The sequence below is a fragment of the Zingiber officinale genome, chromosome 11B, assembly GCF_018446385.1.
Source record: "Zingiber officinale cultivar Zhangliang chromosome 11B, Zo_v1.1, whole genome shotgun sequence".
NCBI lineage: Eukaryota > Viridiplantae > Streptophyta > Magnoliopsida > Zingiberales > Zingiberaceae > Zingiber > Zingiber officinale.
The window spans coordinates 84582531-84596626 of NC_056007.1; the positions used below are offsets into that span (position 1 = coordinate 84582531).

The 14096-nt window shown below is 38.9% G+C and overlaps 1 protein-coding gene across 1 annotated transcript; it reads right to left on the reverse strand.

Moving 5' to 3' along the window:
• Positions 1 to 284: 284 nt before the first annotated feature.
• Positions 285 to 13163, reverse strand: LOC122034117 (uncharacterized mitochondrial protein AtMg00810-like). The gene is made up of 5 exons (XM_042593244.1): positions 12664 to 13163; positions 12485 to 12589; positions 12129 to 12192; positions 431 to 701; positions 285 to 361 (listed from the first exon to the last, which is right to left on the reverse strand). The coding sequence occupies exons 1-5, from the start codon at positions 12756 to 12758 to the stop codon at positions 285 to 287; spliced, it is 612 nt and encodes a 203-aa protein (XP_042449178.1). The 5' UTR covers positions 12759 to 13163.
• Positions 13164 to 14096: the final 933 nt, after the last annotated feature.

The window sequence follows — 14096 nt, forward strand, 5'->3', positions numbered from 1 at the left end:
ATCTTGATCATCATGTTAAATATAATAAATTAAGAAATTAAAAGTTATCGAGTTGTCACATGTTCATGAATAAAATGAAAATTAATCTCGACAAAAAAAAATAGGATTTACCGTAAGATAAATAATTCTAATATTATCACACCAGATTTTAGACATAGCAGTGGAGAAAAATATAATTCTAAAAGAAGATATTATGGCCAAATAATTTCTGTCATCGCATTAGCTATAATTTTATATTCAGTTTCAGTACTTAAGCAAGAGACTGTAGGTTGCTTCTTTGAAAGCTAGGAAATAAGATATCGTCCAAGAAATACAGCATAACCACTAGTAGAACGTCTATCTTCTGGAGATCCAACCCAATCTGCATCATTGTAGGTAATCAATTCTCATGATGACTGATGATATAAAAGAAGACTATGTAGAATAGTACCTTTGAGATATCGAATAATTCTCTTAATACTTTCCCAATGGTGTTCAATAGGAGCATGCATAAATTGACAGACATGATTGACAACGAAAGCAATATCGGGTCGTATAATGGTAACATATTGTAAGACACTGACAATGCTTCGATAGTTCTGAGGGTCAGCCATTGAAGACGAGGATAAAGGTGCAGTGAAACCATCTTCAATGATTGGTGTGGAGATAGGACGTGAACCATCCATTTTAGTTTGTTGTAGAAGTCCAGTAATATATTTGCTCTGATAGAGAAGACAACTTTCAAAATGTAAAAGAAACTCTATGCCAAGGAAAAAAACAAGCATTGCTAAGATCCCGAGTAGGAAACTCTTGACGAAGAAGATGAAGTAAAATAGTAATAATATTTTTATCACTACCAATTATTAAGATATCGTCCATATAAATCAGAATAAATATTGAAAATTCCTCATTATATTTGTAGAATAGAGAAGACTCAGTTTTTAAGTCAGAAAATTCCTGAGTATAAAACCAAGTAAATAGATGATGAAACCATGCACGAGGTGCTTGCCAAGACCATATATAGATTTCTAAAGTTGGCACACATGTATTGGAAGTTACAGATGGATGAATTTAGGTGGTTGCTCCATAAATATAGTTTCTTCAAGGTGTCGATAAAGGAAAGCATTAGAAACATCTAATTATTATATCAGCTAATTAGAGCTAACAACTATAGATAGTAGTAATCTGATAGTTGTAGTTTTGATGACTGGATTAAAGGTATTATTGAAGTCAATACCTGGTTGTTGATTAAAGTTTTTAATAACAAGGCGAGCTTTGTAACGTTCAATAGATCCATCTACAAGATACTTAATTCGATAAATCCATTTAGAGCACACAATATTCATAGATAGTGTATGAGGAACTAAGCTCCAGGTTATATTGTGAAGAAGAGCATCAACCTCTGTAGTCATCGTAGCACGCTAATTTGGATCTTTGACTGCCTATGTAAAGCTAGAAGGTTCAACAAAATTTAAAGAAGTAATAAGAGCACATGGAAGAGGATAATGAGTGGAAACTAGTTAACATCGTGCATAAATATTACTTAGAGGAAGCATTCACCGAGGAGTATCATCATCAGAGCTATTCAGAGATGAGTGATCTGAGGATTGGAATCAGAACTAGAGAGTAGATCATCATTAGTCGCTGAGTCTATTGGAATTTATGGAGATGGAGCATGATCCAAGATATCATCCCCTCTTGTACTTTCAATATATCATGATGGAGCAATTTGTGAGGATTCTAGTATTTTACTCAGTGATATTAGATAAGTTCCTTGATTATCTGAAAGAGGGTCTGAGGTAGCATATGGAAATGGGAAAAAAGATTCATAAAAAGTAACATGTTGAGAAATATATATCCGCCCAGTCGAAATATCGAGGCAACGGTACCCATGATACAAATTACTATAATCAAAGAAAACACATTGTTGAGAGCGAGGGTTTAACTTATATTTAGAGTATAGTCGTACTAAGGATAATATGCGCAACTAAAGATATGGAAGAAAAAGTAATCTGGAGGATGATTATAAAATCTTTCCAAGGGACACTTGTTTTAAAGTAGTGGAATGGATAAATGATTGATAAGATAGACTGCAGTTTGGAAGACATCATTCCAAAATTTAAATAGAACTGAGGCATGATAGAGAAAAGCTAAGGCAGTTTTAACCACATGACATGTTTTCTCTCGGTGGATCTATTTTGTTTAGGAGTGTGGAGACAAGAGATTCGATAGAGAATGCCAAAAGAGGTAAGATGACGATGAAGCGCTTGAAACTCTCCACCCAATCAGAATGAAGGGATAGTATTTTACGATCAAAATAATGCTCAACATGTTTTTGAAAATGACAAAAAATATTGAAGAGATCAGATTTTCTTTTCATAAGAAAAATCCAAAGTGAACTTGCTAAAGTTATCAATAAAAATAACATAGCAAAGAAAATCCTGATTAGAAAGAATGGAGCATGACCACATACATCAGAGTGAATAATTTCTAAAGAAAAAATAGAGTTGTGAATAGAGGATGCAAAAAGTAGTTTATGAGATTTTGCTTTCATATAAGCTTGACATAAATAAGATGATGATGCTAAAAATGTTGGTAAATCAAAACGATTAATAATACCCTGAATAAGACGTAGAGATGAATGACCAAGACGTGCATGCTAAGAGAATTTGTCTGTGCGTTTTCCAAAAAAGGGTTTGAGAGAGTTGGGTTGAAGATGATAAAGACTGCTTTTATTGTCCCATTGAAGTAGAATAGTTATTGTCGTGGGATCCTTTATAAGACAATGATGAAGATGAAATAAAAAAAACACATTATTATTAAGAGTAAATTAACATACGGAAAGTAAATTTTTAGTGATAGAAGGAACCTGAAGAGTGTTGTGCATGCTAAAAGTACGACTACATAAATGAAAGGATATGTTTCCAATGTGAGCAATTTGCAAACTTGAGTCATTGCATATTTGTACTATGTCAGGTCCATGATAAGGAGAAGTTTCTGTAAGAATATCATACTCGGGTGTAACATGATGAGTCGCTCCAGAATTCGAATGTCATCATGGGTTTCAGAAATTGATGACGTTGCATTAGGAGGAATGGAGAGTGAGAATGTTCCAGAATGAGATGATTGAGTACTAGATTGTCAAGATGAGGGAGGGGGTCGATTTGATAATACAGGTCCTTCTCGAAAATTTGAATCATATCTTTTATAACAATTTTGAGCATAATAATCATAGTTGAAGCAAATATGACAGTGTCCTCGACCTCTGAAACATCACTCGACCTTGGCCTCGACCTCTGAAACATCCAATTTGATTTTGATGACCATGTTGGGGAGGAGGCTGATTATGTTGATTAGGTTGTGGAGGCTAATTATGTGTGTCGATAAAGACAGAGAATTTGACATCCTTTAAAATTGTATTTGTAGAAACCTTTCATGAGAAGATAGCATACCATGAAAAGTTTCGAGTGATATTTGATCCATGCGAGTTGTCACACTGAGAACAAAACTATCATATTGAGGACCCAAACCTACAAGAACATGCATTAAGAGTTCTGGATCAGAGATCGGATGCCTAATTACAGGTGGGTTATTGACAATGGTCTTGACTGATTGCATATAGTCATTGATAGAGACATTTCCTCGTTGCACAAACTGTAATTGTAGACGAAGTTGAAGAACTTGTACTTGAGAGTGAGATGTAAAAAAATAATCACGAGCTTCCCAAACCTGACAAGAGATGTTAAAACCAATGAGTATAGGGAATATATACTCAGCAATTGATGAAATTAATCAAGTCAAAACTAATTGATTATTATTAAATCAAATAGCTTAGAATGGATATCTCTTTGAAGTGAGAATGAAGTACTATGAATATGATCAAATAAGTTATGAACATTAAGCAACAGAAGAAATTATAATTTTTATAATAAATAATTATCATGATTAAATTTAATGTAAAAAGAAGGAATCATATAAAAATAATAAAAGGCTATTTTGTGATGATAGGATCTCAGTCAAATATAAAGTTCTGGTTTTGTTTTTTTTTCGTTGCTTTTTTACTTTTTTGCTGTTTTTTCTCTGGTGTTTTTTTCCTCTCTGGATTTTTTCCCCTCCTTTCACAGAACGGAAAAAATTTGAAGAAATGAATAAAATAAATAAATACTAACTCTACTCTACTACGATTAATGTTATTAAAATTAATATCATCGATTGAAAAATATTGTTAATAAAGGGAGAAGAAATGTTATTACTATAGAAGCTATTGTTACCATCATCAAAGTTATTATTTTTGTAACTGCTGTTATAAAAATTTGAAAGAAGAAAATTGAAGGAAATAAAGATGACTCTCATATTTTGTTGAAATTAATAAAAAAAATAAAATAGAAAATAATTTTTTAATCTGTAATTAAGTGATAGATTTATTTATATAAATTATTTAAATAATAATGAAAAAAATTAAATATGATATATATTACGAAAATATCAATAAATATAATATATTTGAAAGTATTATTTTTATTATTTAATTCATGTTCATCTTAATTATGACGTCAGATATAATTAATTTTAATGGATTGAAATCAATTTTAAATTATTTTTTATTATTGTCATTGGGTTAGCGGCGGACCCGGAGAAGAAGGCGACGACGCTGCAGCTGGCGGATATCAAGCACGCCCGCCTTGCCATGGTCGGCTTCTTGGACTTCGCCGTGCAGGCCGCTGCCACCGGAAAGCGGCCGCTCAACAACTGGGTCACCCACCTCAGTGACCCGCTTCACACCACAATCATCGATACCTTCTCCTCTTGAACACTTCGTGGGCTTCGCTCGATTCGTGGACTGCTCCAATGTAATATTTAATCTTCTTCTTGCCTAATTTCTGGCATGTCGAATCCACAAAACACAGGTACGTGATCTAGTGGTAAAATAATCAAATTCAAATGAATCTTTGTTTATAGTCCTGTTTTGTGGTGTTTTAGATGAATCCCTGTATTGGTCGGAGATCGTTATCGAAAGTGTACTGGATATGTCTAGAGTTGGTGCAAATCATGATCTTTGGGCCATTGCTCGAAACTGAGCGCCTGGATGTTTATGCAGAACTATGCAATATTATCTGATCAAAGCAGAGAATAAGACTATTGTTCCGATTAGTGTACCATACGATATGATAGACTTATGCTCACTAAATGGCCTCGGAGTTATTGTGCAATAGAAGGACATCAAATTATCATCTAAGTATCTGTAGTTAAATTCGTAATTGTGATATATTTGTAAGATTTTTTTTTTTTAAATGAGATGCGTAATCATGATATGCTGGGCTTTTGGCTCATCTGTCATGAGTATTTACTGATTTATCCTAACGACTAATATAAAATTTTTATAATGCTTACCCAAAATTCAATATTACCTGATATAATATTTTTCACTTACTCTCACTAAATGTTTTTGATTATCCAAAGGGAGTAGCATAACTTTTCCTAGCTTTTTTTCTTCAAGAATATTGTCCTTCTATAGCAGTTTGTTAATGTTTTGTTTTAGACTCAAGTAATTATGGTTCACTGCACCGCATCACTCCTGGACGATTCTCTGTCAATGCCTCTGTTTGATGCATTCGAGACCGAGATACCATCAAGTCGATTATAGTCACTGTTAAAACACATCTGCATCTCATGCTGTTTATAATACTAAATGTGCTTTTGAGTTGGTATCAATTGTAATATATCACCCTCAGTTGATAAAATTAGTGTGCTAGTATTAGTGGAGGAGAAATAATAAAATAATAATTGTAATGTGGTGTTAGTATAAGTGGAGAGAAATAATAGGATAATAATTGTAATATAGTGTGTGAAAATTTATTTTATCCTTATTGTGTCCTCTATTCGTTTATTTTTTTTTCTCATCAGTGGTATCTAAGTAAGTTTTCGAAAAAAATTATGGTTTCTAAAAATTTTATACAACCGGTTATTTCTCAATTTGATGGTCATTATGACCATTGGAGCATGTTCATAAAGAATTTTTTAAAGTCCAAAAAATATTGAATAGTCATGATTTCTGGAGTAGTAGAACAGACAGAAGGTGTTGTGCTAACAAATGTATAATTGAAAATTCTTAAAATAAAGAATTATCTCTTCCAAGCTATTGACCGCTCAATCTTGGAATTCATTCTCTGCAAGAATACCATCAAAGATATCTGACATTCTATGAAAAAAAAGTACTAAGGTATGACGAGAGCTAAGAGGCAACAACTTCAAGCACTTCATTCGGAGTTCGAAATGCTCCGAATGAAATAAGGAGAATTAGTTTCATATTTTTTTTTCAAGAACGATAGCAATTGTCAACAAAATGCAGATCCTTGGCGACAAGACAAATGATGTTCTCATCGTCAAAAAAATTCTTCGATCTATGATACTAAATCTAATTTTGTTGTCTGTGCCATCGAAGAAGCAAATGATGTAGGTCTACTTTCAATTGATAAATTACAAAGTTCATTATTGGTTCATGAGCAGAAAATTAATCATATTGATTGCCACAATCACTTTATCAGAAAATCACTCGAATGGTAGAAGTGATTAAGGATTAGGAAGAGGCAGAGGTTGAGGAAGTGGAGGTAGAAACAATAATGATTGTGGGAACCAATAACAAAGTCAACATCAAGAAAGCTATTTTCAAAGAAGGGATAGAGGATGTAACGCCCGAAAATTCTCGAAATACTTTTAGAAATATCCTATGATTTTTTTGAAATTTTAGGATATTTTTACAGAATTTTTAGAATAGCAGAAATAGCAAAAATAAATAGAATCGTAAAATAGCTTAAGCGGGAATTGAACCCGAGACCTATTGGGTTCTATGACTTAAGGTGAACTCTGGTAACCAAGAGAACCCAGCAGGGCCGTGCTGAAAAGAAAGGGGATCAGTTATATTTAAGTTAGAGTTGGGCGAATTAATTCCTTAATATAAATAGGGAATCAAGTGAAGAGTTATTTTATTTTAACGTAACTCTCTCCTCCCTCACCCTAGTCACGCCGCCCTCTCTCTTCCTCCTTCTTCTCTCGACGCCAACCACAAGCACGCCTAGGGTTCCATCCCTAGGGCCATAGGAGGACTTTCTGGCGACGACTCCGACACGAGGACGCTCCTCTCCGCGAGAGGAACACGTAGACGCAAGGAGATCATCGAGAAGATCGTCTCCACCGGAAAATTAGCGACTAGATTCGTAAGAAAACTAGCGCAGGAGGTAAGAAACCCCTCACCTGTAGTATAAGTAGCTTCCGTGTGAATTTTATGCTTCAGTTTAGTAGTATGTAGATTTTCGGCACAAAGGATGCGAATTAGCGCATACCAAGTGTTCGATTAAATTATTAGCACGGTTAAAATGCAACTTAAGCATTTTACTAGCTTAGCTAAATGCGATAGAAGCATTCATTCAGTATGTTTAACCTTAGTACAGCTTACATGGGACTACGGTCCAATGGGTGGGCTCCCACAGTCGCCTCTAGGTTCAGATAACCTAGTTCTAGGTTCAGATAACCTAGAAATAGTAATATAAGAAGAACTCAGCTATAATCAGTATTTTATTTTAGCAGTGGCACTGTACTGGATTAGATATCCATTGGGTTGGGCTCCCACAGTCGTCCCTAGGTTTAGATAACCTAGTAAACCCTACTAAATTCGGGACTTGCAAACCCGGGTCTAGTTAGGGATGCGCACATAGCAAGTACAGTTGTCGGACCCAAACATCAGCATGATTATGTATTTTAATCTATCTATGATAAATAGTTTTCAAAACTCACAAATCAGTTGTGTATACAGTTTAAAACTCAGTTCCAGCTTAGTTTTAGTTTTAGCTCAGTTCATGCTTCAGTTTAGTTTCATCATTGATATATGTGATAGTTCTATGATTAGTTTTGGTTTCTATGTTGTATGATACCATGCCATGCTTTTACCTGTTCAGCGTATATTTCAAATAGCATGTTTTCAAATCATAAATTGCATCGTATGCATGTTTTGTGAGATAGATGGTTTCTTACTAAGCGAAAGTTTACAGATACTTTTTCCTTATACTGCAGATAAAGGTAAAGGAAAGATGGACTAGCGGAGGCTGGAGGGCAATGCAACGAAGATGTGTGTGTGAAAAAGGAGTTTGGAATGAAGATCTTAGGGATTTAGCAAGTCTAACTATTAGAACCTTGTTACTTTTAGTTTTCGTATTTCAGTTTGCTTAAAAGTCATGAACTAGTGAAATATGCACGATGCCACGTTTAGAATGTTAGTTAATTGTTGTTAGAATGCATTTCAGTTAGTTTAGAGTTGGTATATGAGATTTCTGCTCGAACTAGGGCTGAAATCAGGTTCTGATATGAAATCAGAAACCCCGATTGATCAGCCGATTGATTGGAGGCTTCTCGATCGATCAGCTGATCGATTGGGCAGCTTACCCCGTGAACAGAATGCGTCTGGATCGATCAGTCGATCGATCCAGCCGAGTTTCATCGCGAACAGAAGGTTTGTGGATTGATCAACCGATCGATCCGAGTTGAACCCGCGTACAGCGCGTCGTCGAATCGATCACTGGATCGATTGGACATACTGGATCGATCAGCCGATCGATCCAGACGTTAGTTCCCGCGTACAGTAGGGTCCTGAATCGATCACTAGATCGATTGCCCAACCGGGATCGATCAGCCGATCGATCCAAATTAGTCTCCGTGCACAGTAGCACGCTGGATCGATCCGTGGATCGATCAGAGGCCTAGTACTAGCTGAAAACACTTTAGTTCAGCTCCAGATGACAGCAAAGACCTAGAACACCCCTTCTAGCATAGCCACAGCAATTCAAGGGGTAGTTTAAACATTAAGTTCAGATAGTATAGCGATTAACAGAAGCATATTCATTAGTTCAGCAAAATTTTCATCAGATCAGCTTTCCGCACATGAATTAATGTAACGATCGGCCTCACAGCCTAGTTAGTAGAAGGCGGGTCGTTACAGAGTGGTATCAGAGCAAAGTTCCATACTTCCTGCACACACATCAGCATTGAACCTGCAGCTTCCAAGTAAAAATACCTCTCACTTTGTTATGTTTATTGCTTCCATGTTTGTAGATAACTAAAGTATGCTTATCTGTAGTAGTAACAAACATGATAGTATTAGCTATGTGACATGAACATTTAGTTATGTTGTCCTTTGTTCCTTTAGAAATGGCAAGAGGACGCCCAGCTAGAAGGGCACCAGCTACTGAGCCCCAGCATGAGGCAGACATTTCAGTGCCTCCCCCAGACCTTACAGCAGTAGTGGCTCAGTTACAGAAGCAGCTAGCAGAACAACAACAGGAGATAGCCACCTTAAAGGCTAAACAGCAGAACACTCCCACTGTCACCCCGGAACCAAACATAGCAACCCCAGTAGTTATAGAGATTCCACCAGTCCAGCCTACAGCACCAGTAGCCCCAGCAGCAGAGGCAAAGAGAGAAGCCTATCTGATCCAGTGGCAGAGAGTCAAGCCCGAGAACTTCTCAGACACCAGTGAACCGTGGGATGCTCAAGCCTGGTTCAAAACACTGGAGAGTACGATGGAGCTTCTGGACTGGCCAGAGCATGAAAAGGTGAAGTGCGCCTCCTTCTGCTTGACAGGAGATGCACGCATGTGGTGGGAGAGAATTAGAGCAAAGCGCCCAGTGAACCAGATGACATGGGCTGACTTCGAGAAAGAATTCTTCGAGGAGTTCTTTCACATACCGGTCACAAACCGTCACTACGACGAGTTCACTGAGTTTCGTCAGGGCAACCTGTCAGTCGAGGAAGCCGTGAAGAAATTCAATAGATTGGCTCGTCTATGCCCTGAACTAGTCAGCACAGAAAAAGAACGAGTCCGATTGATGCTCAAGATGCTGAGGCCGGAAATAGCAATGAACGTGGCTGGCGGCGTTCATAGGCCGCAAACCACCGAAGAACTAGTCAGTAATGCTCTGACCACCGAGCACTATCAGAACAATATCAAGCAGCAGAAGCAAGTCCTCTCAGAGTCCAAAGGGCAAGGAGGCTCAGGTACTCAGAAACAACAGGGCCACAACTCTAACTGGAAAGGGAACTCCAGCAACAAGCGCAAACCAGGGAGTTACCCAAAGGGAGGACCAGCCAGCAAACAACCTAGTTATCCCAAATGTGCTACTTGTGGGAAATTTCACCCAGGAGTTTGTCGTAAGGGCACACGAGGATGCTTTGAATGTGGACAGGAAGGGCATATGGCTAAGCAATGCCCGAACAAGACAAGTCTTCCTCAACCACAGCCGATACTGTCACGCCCCGGAGGAGTCTCTGTCCGAAGAAATTTCGGCAGCATCTCCCCTGTACGGCGGACAATCTGAAACTTTTCTACAAGCACTATATACCTCAGCCACATGCGGCTGGAATAATAACAATAAAAGAAAACAAACACCACGCAGTTAATATCAAATTCAGCCTCTGGCTGACACAACCACGCAGTTAAAAATAAAGCAGCCCACTCGGCTGTACCAAAACCAAAACACAACGGAAAACGATAGAAACCATATACAAACCAAACACAAAACTGCTAGCCGGCTAGGCTTACACAACCAACAACAAATACAAAATACCACATAACGACATCAATACTCCAAAAAACAAAACCGGAGTACAGAGCTAAACAAACTGATACATAAAACAAACAAAAACATACGTGAAACCGATAAGTCTTCTGATGTGACGTGGGGACCAACAGACAGGATGCTCCAAGCGACACCATAAATAACCTGGTACCTGAAAAAGATAGTGTCAACGGGGGTGAGTTCAACAACTCAGCGAATACCAATGGACATGAGTAGTAAGATATATCTAACAGCAACAAACATGGAATACAGCTTCCTAATCATATATAGGGAATGTGCAAAACTGAAAGGTAACTGAGGAAGCTGTACTCACCAGGAACTCCTATCCAGACAAAAGGGTCGTCAAACCGAAAGTGTCAATAATCCTGTATGCAGGTCAAAAGTATGCATCCAACCAAAATGCAGCAACCAAATGCAGCAAACACAATCATAAGAATATAAATGCATCAATGCATATGATGCTAATGATGCGTCCTGGTCACCCCTGACGCCAGTCAGTCATCTCACACACAAATGGTGAGACCGAGTGGGTAGGGCTGTGACAACCGTGCACTCTGTCGTCACTACTCCTGATGAGTGACCGAGTGGACGGGATGCTGTCGGAGTACTCCTGTCCTGTGACCCCAAATCATAAATGGGGGAGCTCAATGCTCTCAATTCCCGGTACACGATGACGGGAAGGTATCTCTGCCGGCTACCACGCTGAGTCACCTGACCAACAGAGCCAAACAGAGTCCACCGTCTGCTGGCTACTACGCTGCTACACTAAATGCCAGCGGAGCCAAACAGAGCGGAACTGACTGTCGGCTACCACGCTGGGTCATATGACCAACGGAGCCAAACAGCAGAACCGCCACACATCTGCCTGATATACCACTAAACCATGAGTGGGGGTGTGTGCAGTACATGTAACTGGCGCTGGGCTCAACCATAGTGGAGTCGACAATCGCACAACATGCAATCATGATGCATGTCACTATGCATAACAAAACTGATCAACATAACCATATCCATATATACAAAATATGGGTCCCACGGTATCAGTAGGTCAATCCACGGATCTAGGGCATACAGGTCCTCTATGGTATAGCAACCTAGATCCTAAACATATCTCCTTCCATAACATATGTACCAACAATATGCACATATCAAGAATCAAGGTCTAGGTACACGAATCATATATGATATACAAATAGAGGTACACAAGCCAGTCATGGCATAAAACCTAAGTATCAGACAATCTCGATACACATGACTGAAACCAAAAGTCCAGAACCTAGTCCTAACCTCAGTAAAACATGATATGTCACTTATTCTAGAAACTAAGATACTCATGGTAATACAGTACTCATGGCAATAAATCACATGATATAAGCACGGATGCGTCACAGGCGATAAACCTAACATGCTATGGATATCAAACAGTGACATACCAAAGACAAACATGTTCATTGTTTGCAGCTATAAAGTACTATGCATATCCAAATGACGATATCATAAAAGATAAGTCAAGAGGTACCCGCCTCCAATAGAAAAGTCCAATCTGTTCCGAACACGACGTCAAGATACTCGTCTCGCGTCAAAGTCCTGTGTCACCAATATAAATATATTTTATTTAGCTACAATTCATAAGAATTTAAATAGCTAAATAAAATCCACAAGACTAGATTCTAAGCAATTAAATCTAATCACACTAATCATGCATCGACTAGTGATATACTAACCATCTAGCAATCCATATCATCTCCAATTCAACACATACCTAATTTATACTCAACAACCATTTACAACCTCCAATTCAAACTACACATGACCACATAATCAAATCATACCTAAATCAATCCATTATCCACAACACATATCAAATCCCTACACTTACCTCAATTTACAGCCTTGTTCAAGAACAAGAAGTTGCTGAAACTTGCTGAAGTCAATGACTGCCAGATCCACCAAAATCCACAGCACAAGACTACCCTCGTACTCACTGATCCACGCCAAGAGATAGTTGCTGCTGGAATTAGAACAAGCAAACCAAATCAACAATTCATCAAGATCCACCTCAGTAAACTAAAAAGCCCAAATCTTTGTTCCAGATCAGTGGAAGAACAGACTCTGCATCTGGAACTAGAACACAGCATGGAGGAGGTCGGCATTGTTCGGGTCAAGAGATGGCAGCATCGGCAGGGCACAGTGAAGACCACGCGGAATAGATCTAGAGCAGAAGAATTCGGTCGGCTGATCGGTGAGCGGAAGAGGAGAGGAAGGGGCTCTTCTTGGTGATCAAAGGAAGGGCCTCGGATGGGCGGCAAGCGTCGGCACCAATTGTAGTGATCGGAGCGACGCGAGATGGCTGCGGCGCGTCCTGATCTCCACGGCCGAGACAAATCTAGGGCTCAAGGTCAGTGGTCGGCGCTAGGGTAAAAGCCCGGAGTCGGCCAGAAGAGAGAAACGGAGACCCTCGGTTGGCTCTCGTCGGCCGGCGATGAGAAGCTCCACCTGTGGTTGTGCCGGCAGAGGAAGAAAATAAGAAGGAAGGCGTCGGCGCGAGGTGGTTAGGGCTCGGGTCGCGACAGGGCAGAAACAGCGAAGGGAATAAAAGAAAAGAGAAAAGAAAACAAGAAGAAATAAAACATTTCCTCGCTTAAATGGGTAGCCTAAACAGGCTTTTCCGGACCCCATTTTTGTCCCGGTTAACTCGTCCATACAAGCTTCGAAAAATACCCAAAAAAATTTCTAAAAATTCCGGAAAATTCCCTTAGCATTATTCGTCATTTCCCGGTATTTTACAGATACAGTATGGAGGACAGCCAGCACAGCTACATCAGATGCAGGCCGTGTTAGATGGTCCACACATCAGCCAGGGCAGACTAGAAGCCCCTCCAGCTATGACTAATGCAAGGATCTACTCCTTAACCAGAGAAGACGTAGCGAATGCCTCGACAGTTGTTACAGGTCAGATTAGTATTTTACAGCAAAGTACAACTGTCTTATTCGATACTGGGGCAACCCATTCTTATGTATCTAGGGCATTTTCCGAAAAGTTAGCGATACCCCCAGAGGTACTCAGTAGTCAGTTTTTGACAACACTACCTTCAGGAGAAATTATGGCATCCATGCACTGGCTCAGAGCAGTGCCAGTCATTATAGCAGACAGAGAACTCTTTTGTGATCTGATAGTGCTAGATATGACTGATTACGATGTCATATTTGGAATGGACTTCCTAATCAGATGCGGTGCCTCTATCGAGTGCCGTAAACAGAAAGTCATATTTCAACCTGAAGCAGGAGTATAATTTGAGTATAGTGGAGAACCAAAGAGAAAAGCGAAGAAATTTCTCTCAGCTCTGAAGGCACAGAAATTAATGGATTCAGGATGTACGGGATTCCTAGCACATGTAGTCAATGCCAGTCAGGACGAGGACCAACAGCTAGCAGAGCTCTGAGTCGTACGTGACTACCCAGCAGTCTTCCCTGAAGAGTTACCAGGCCTA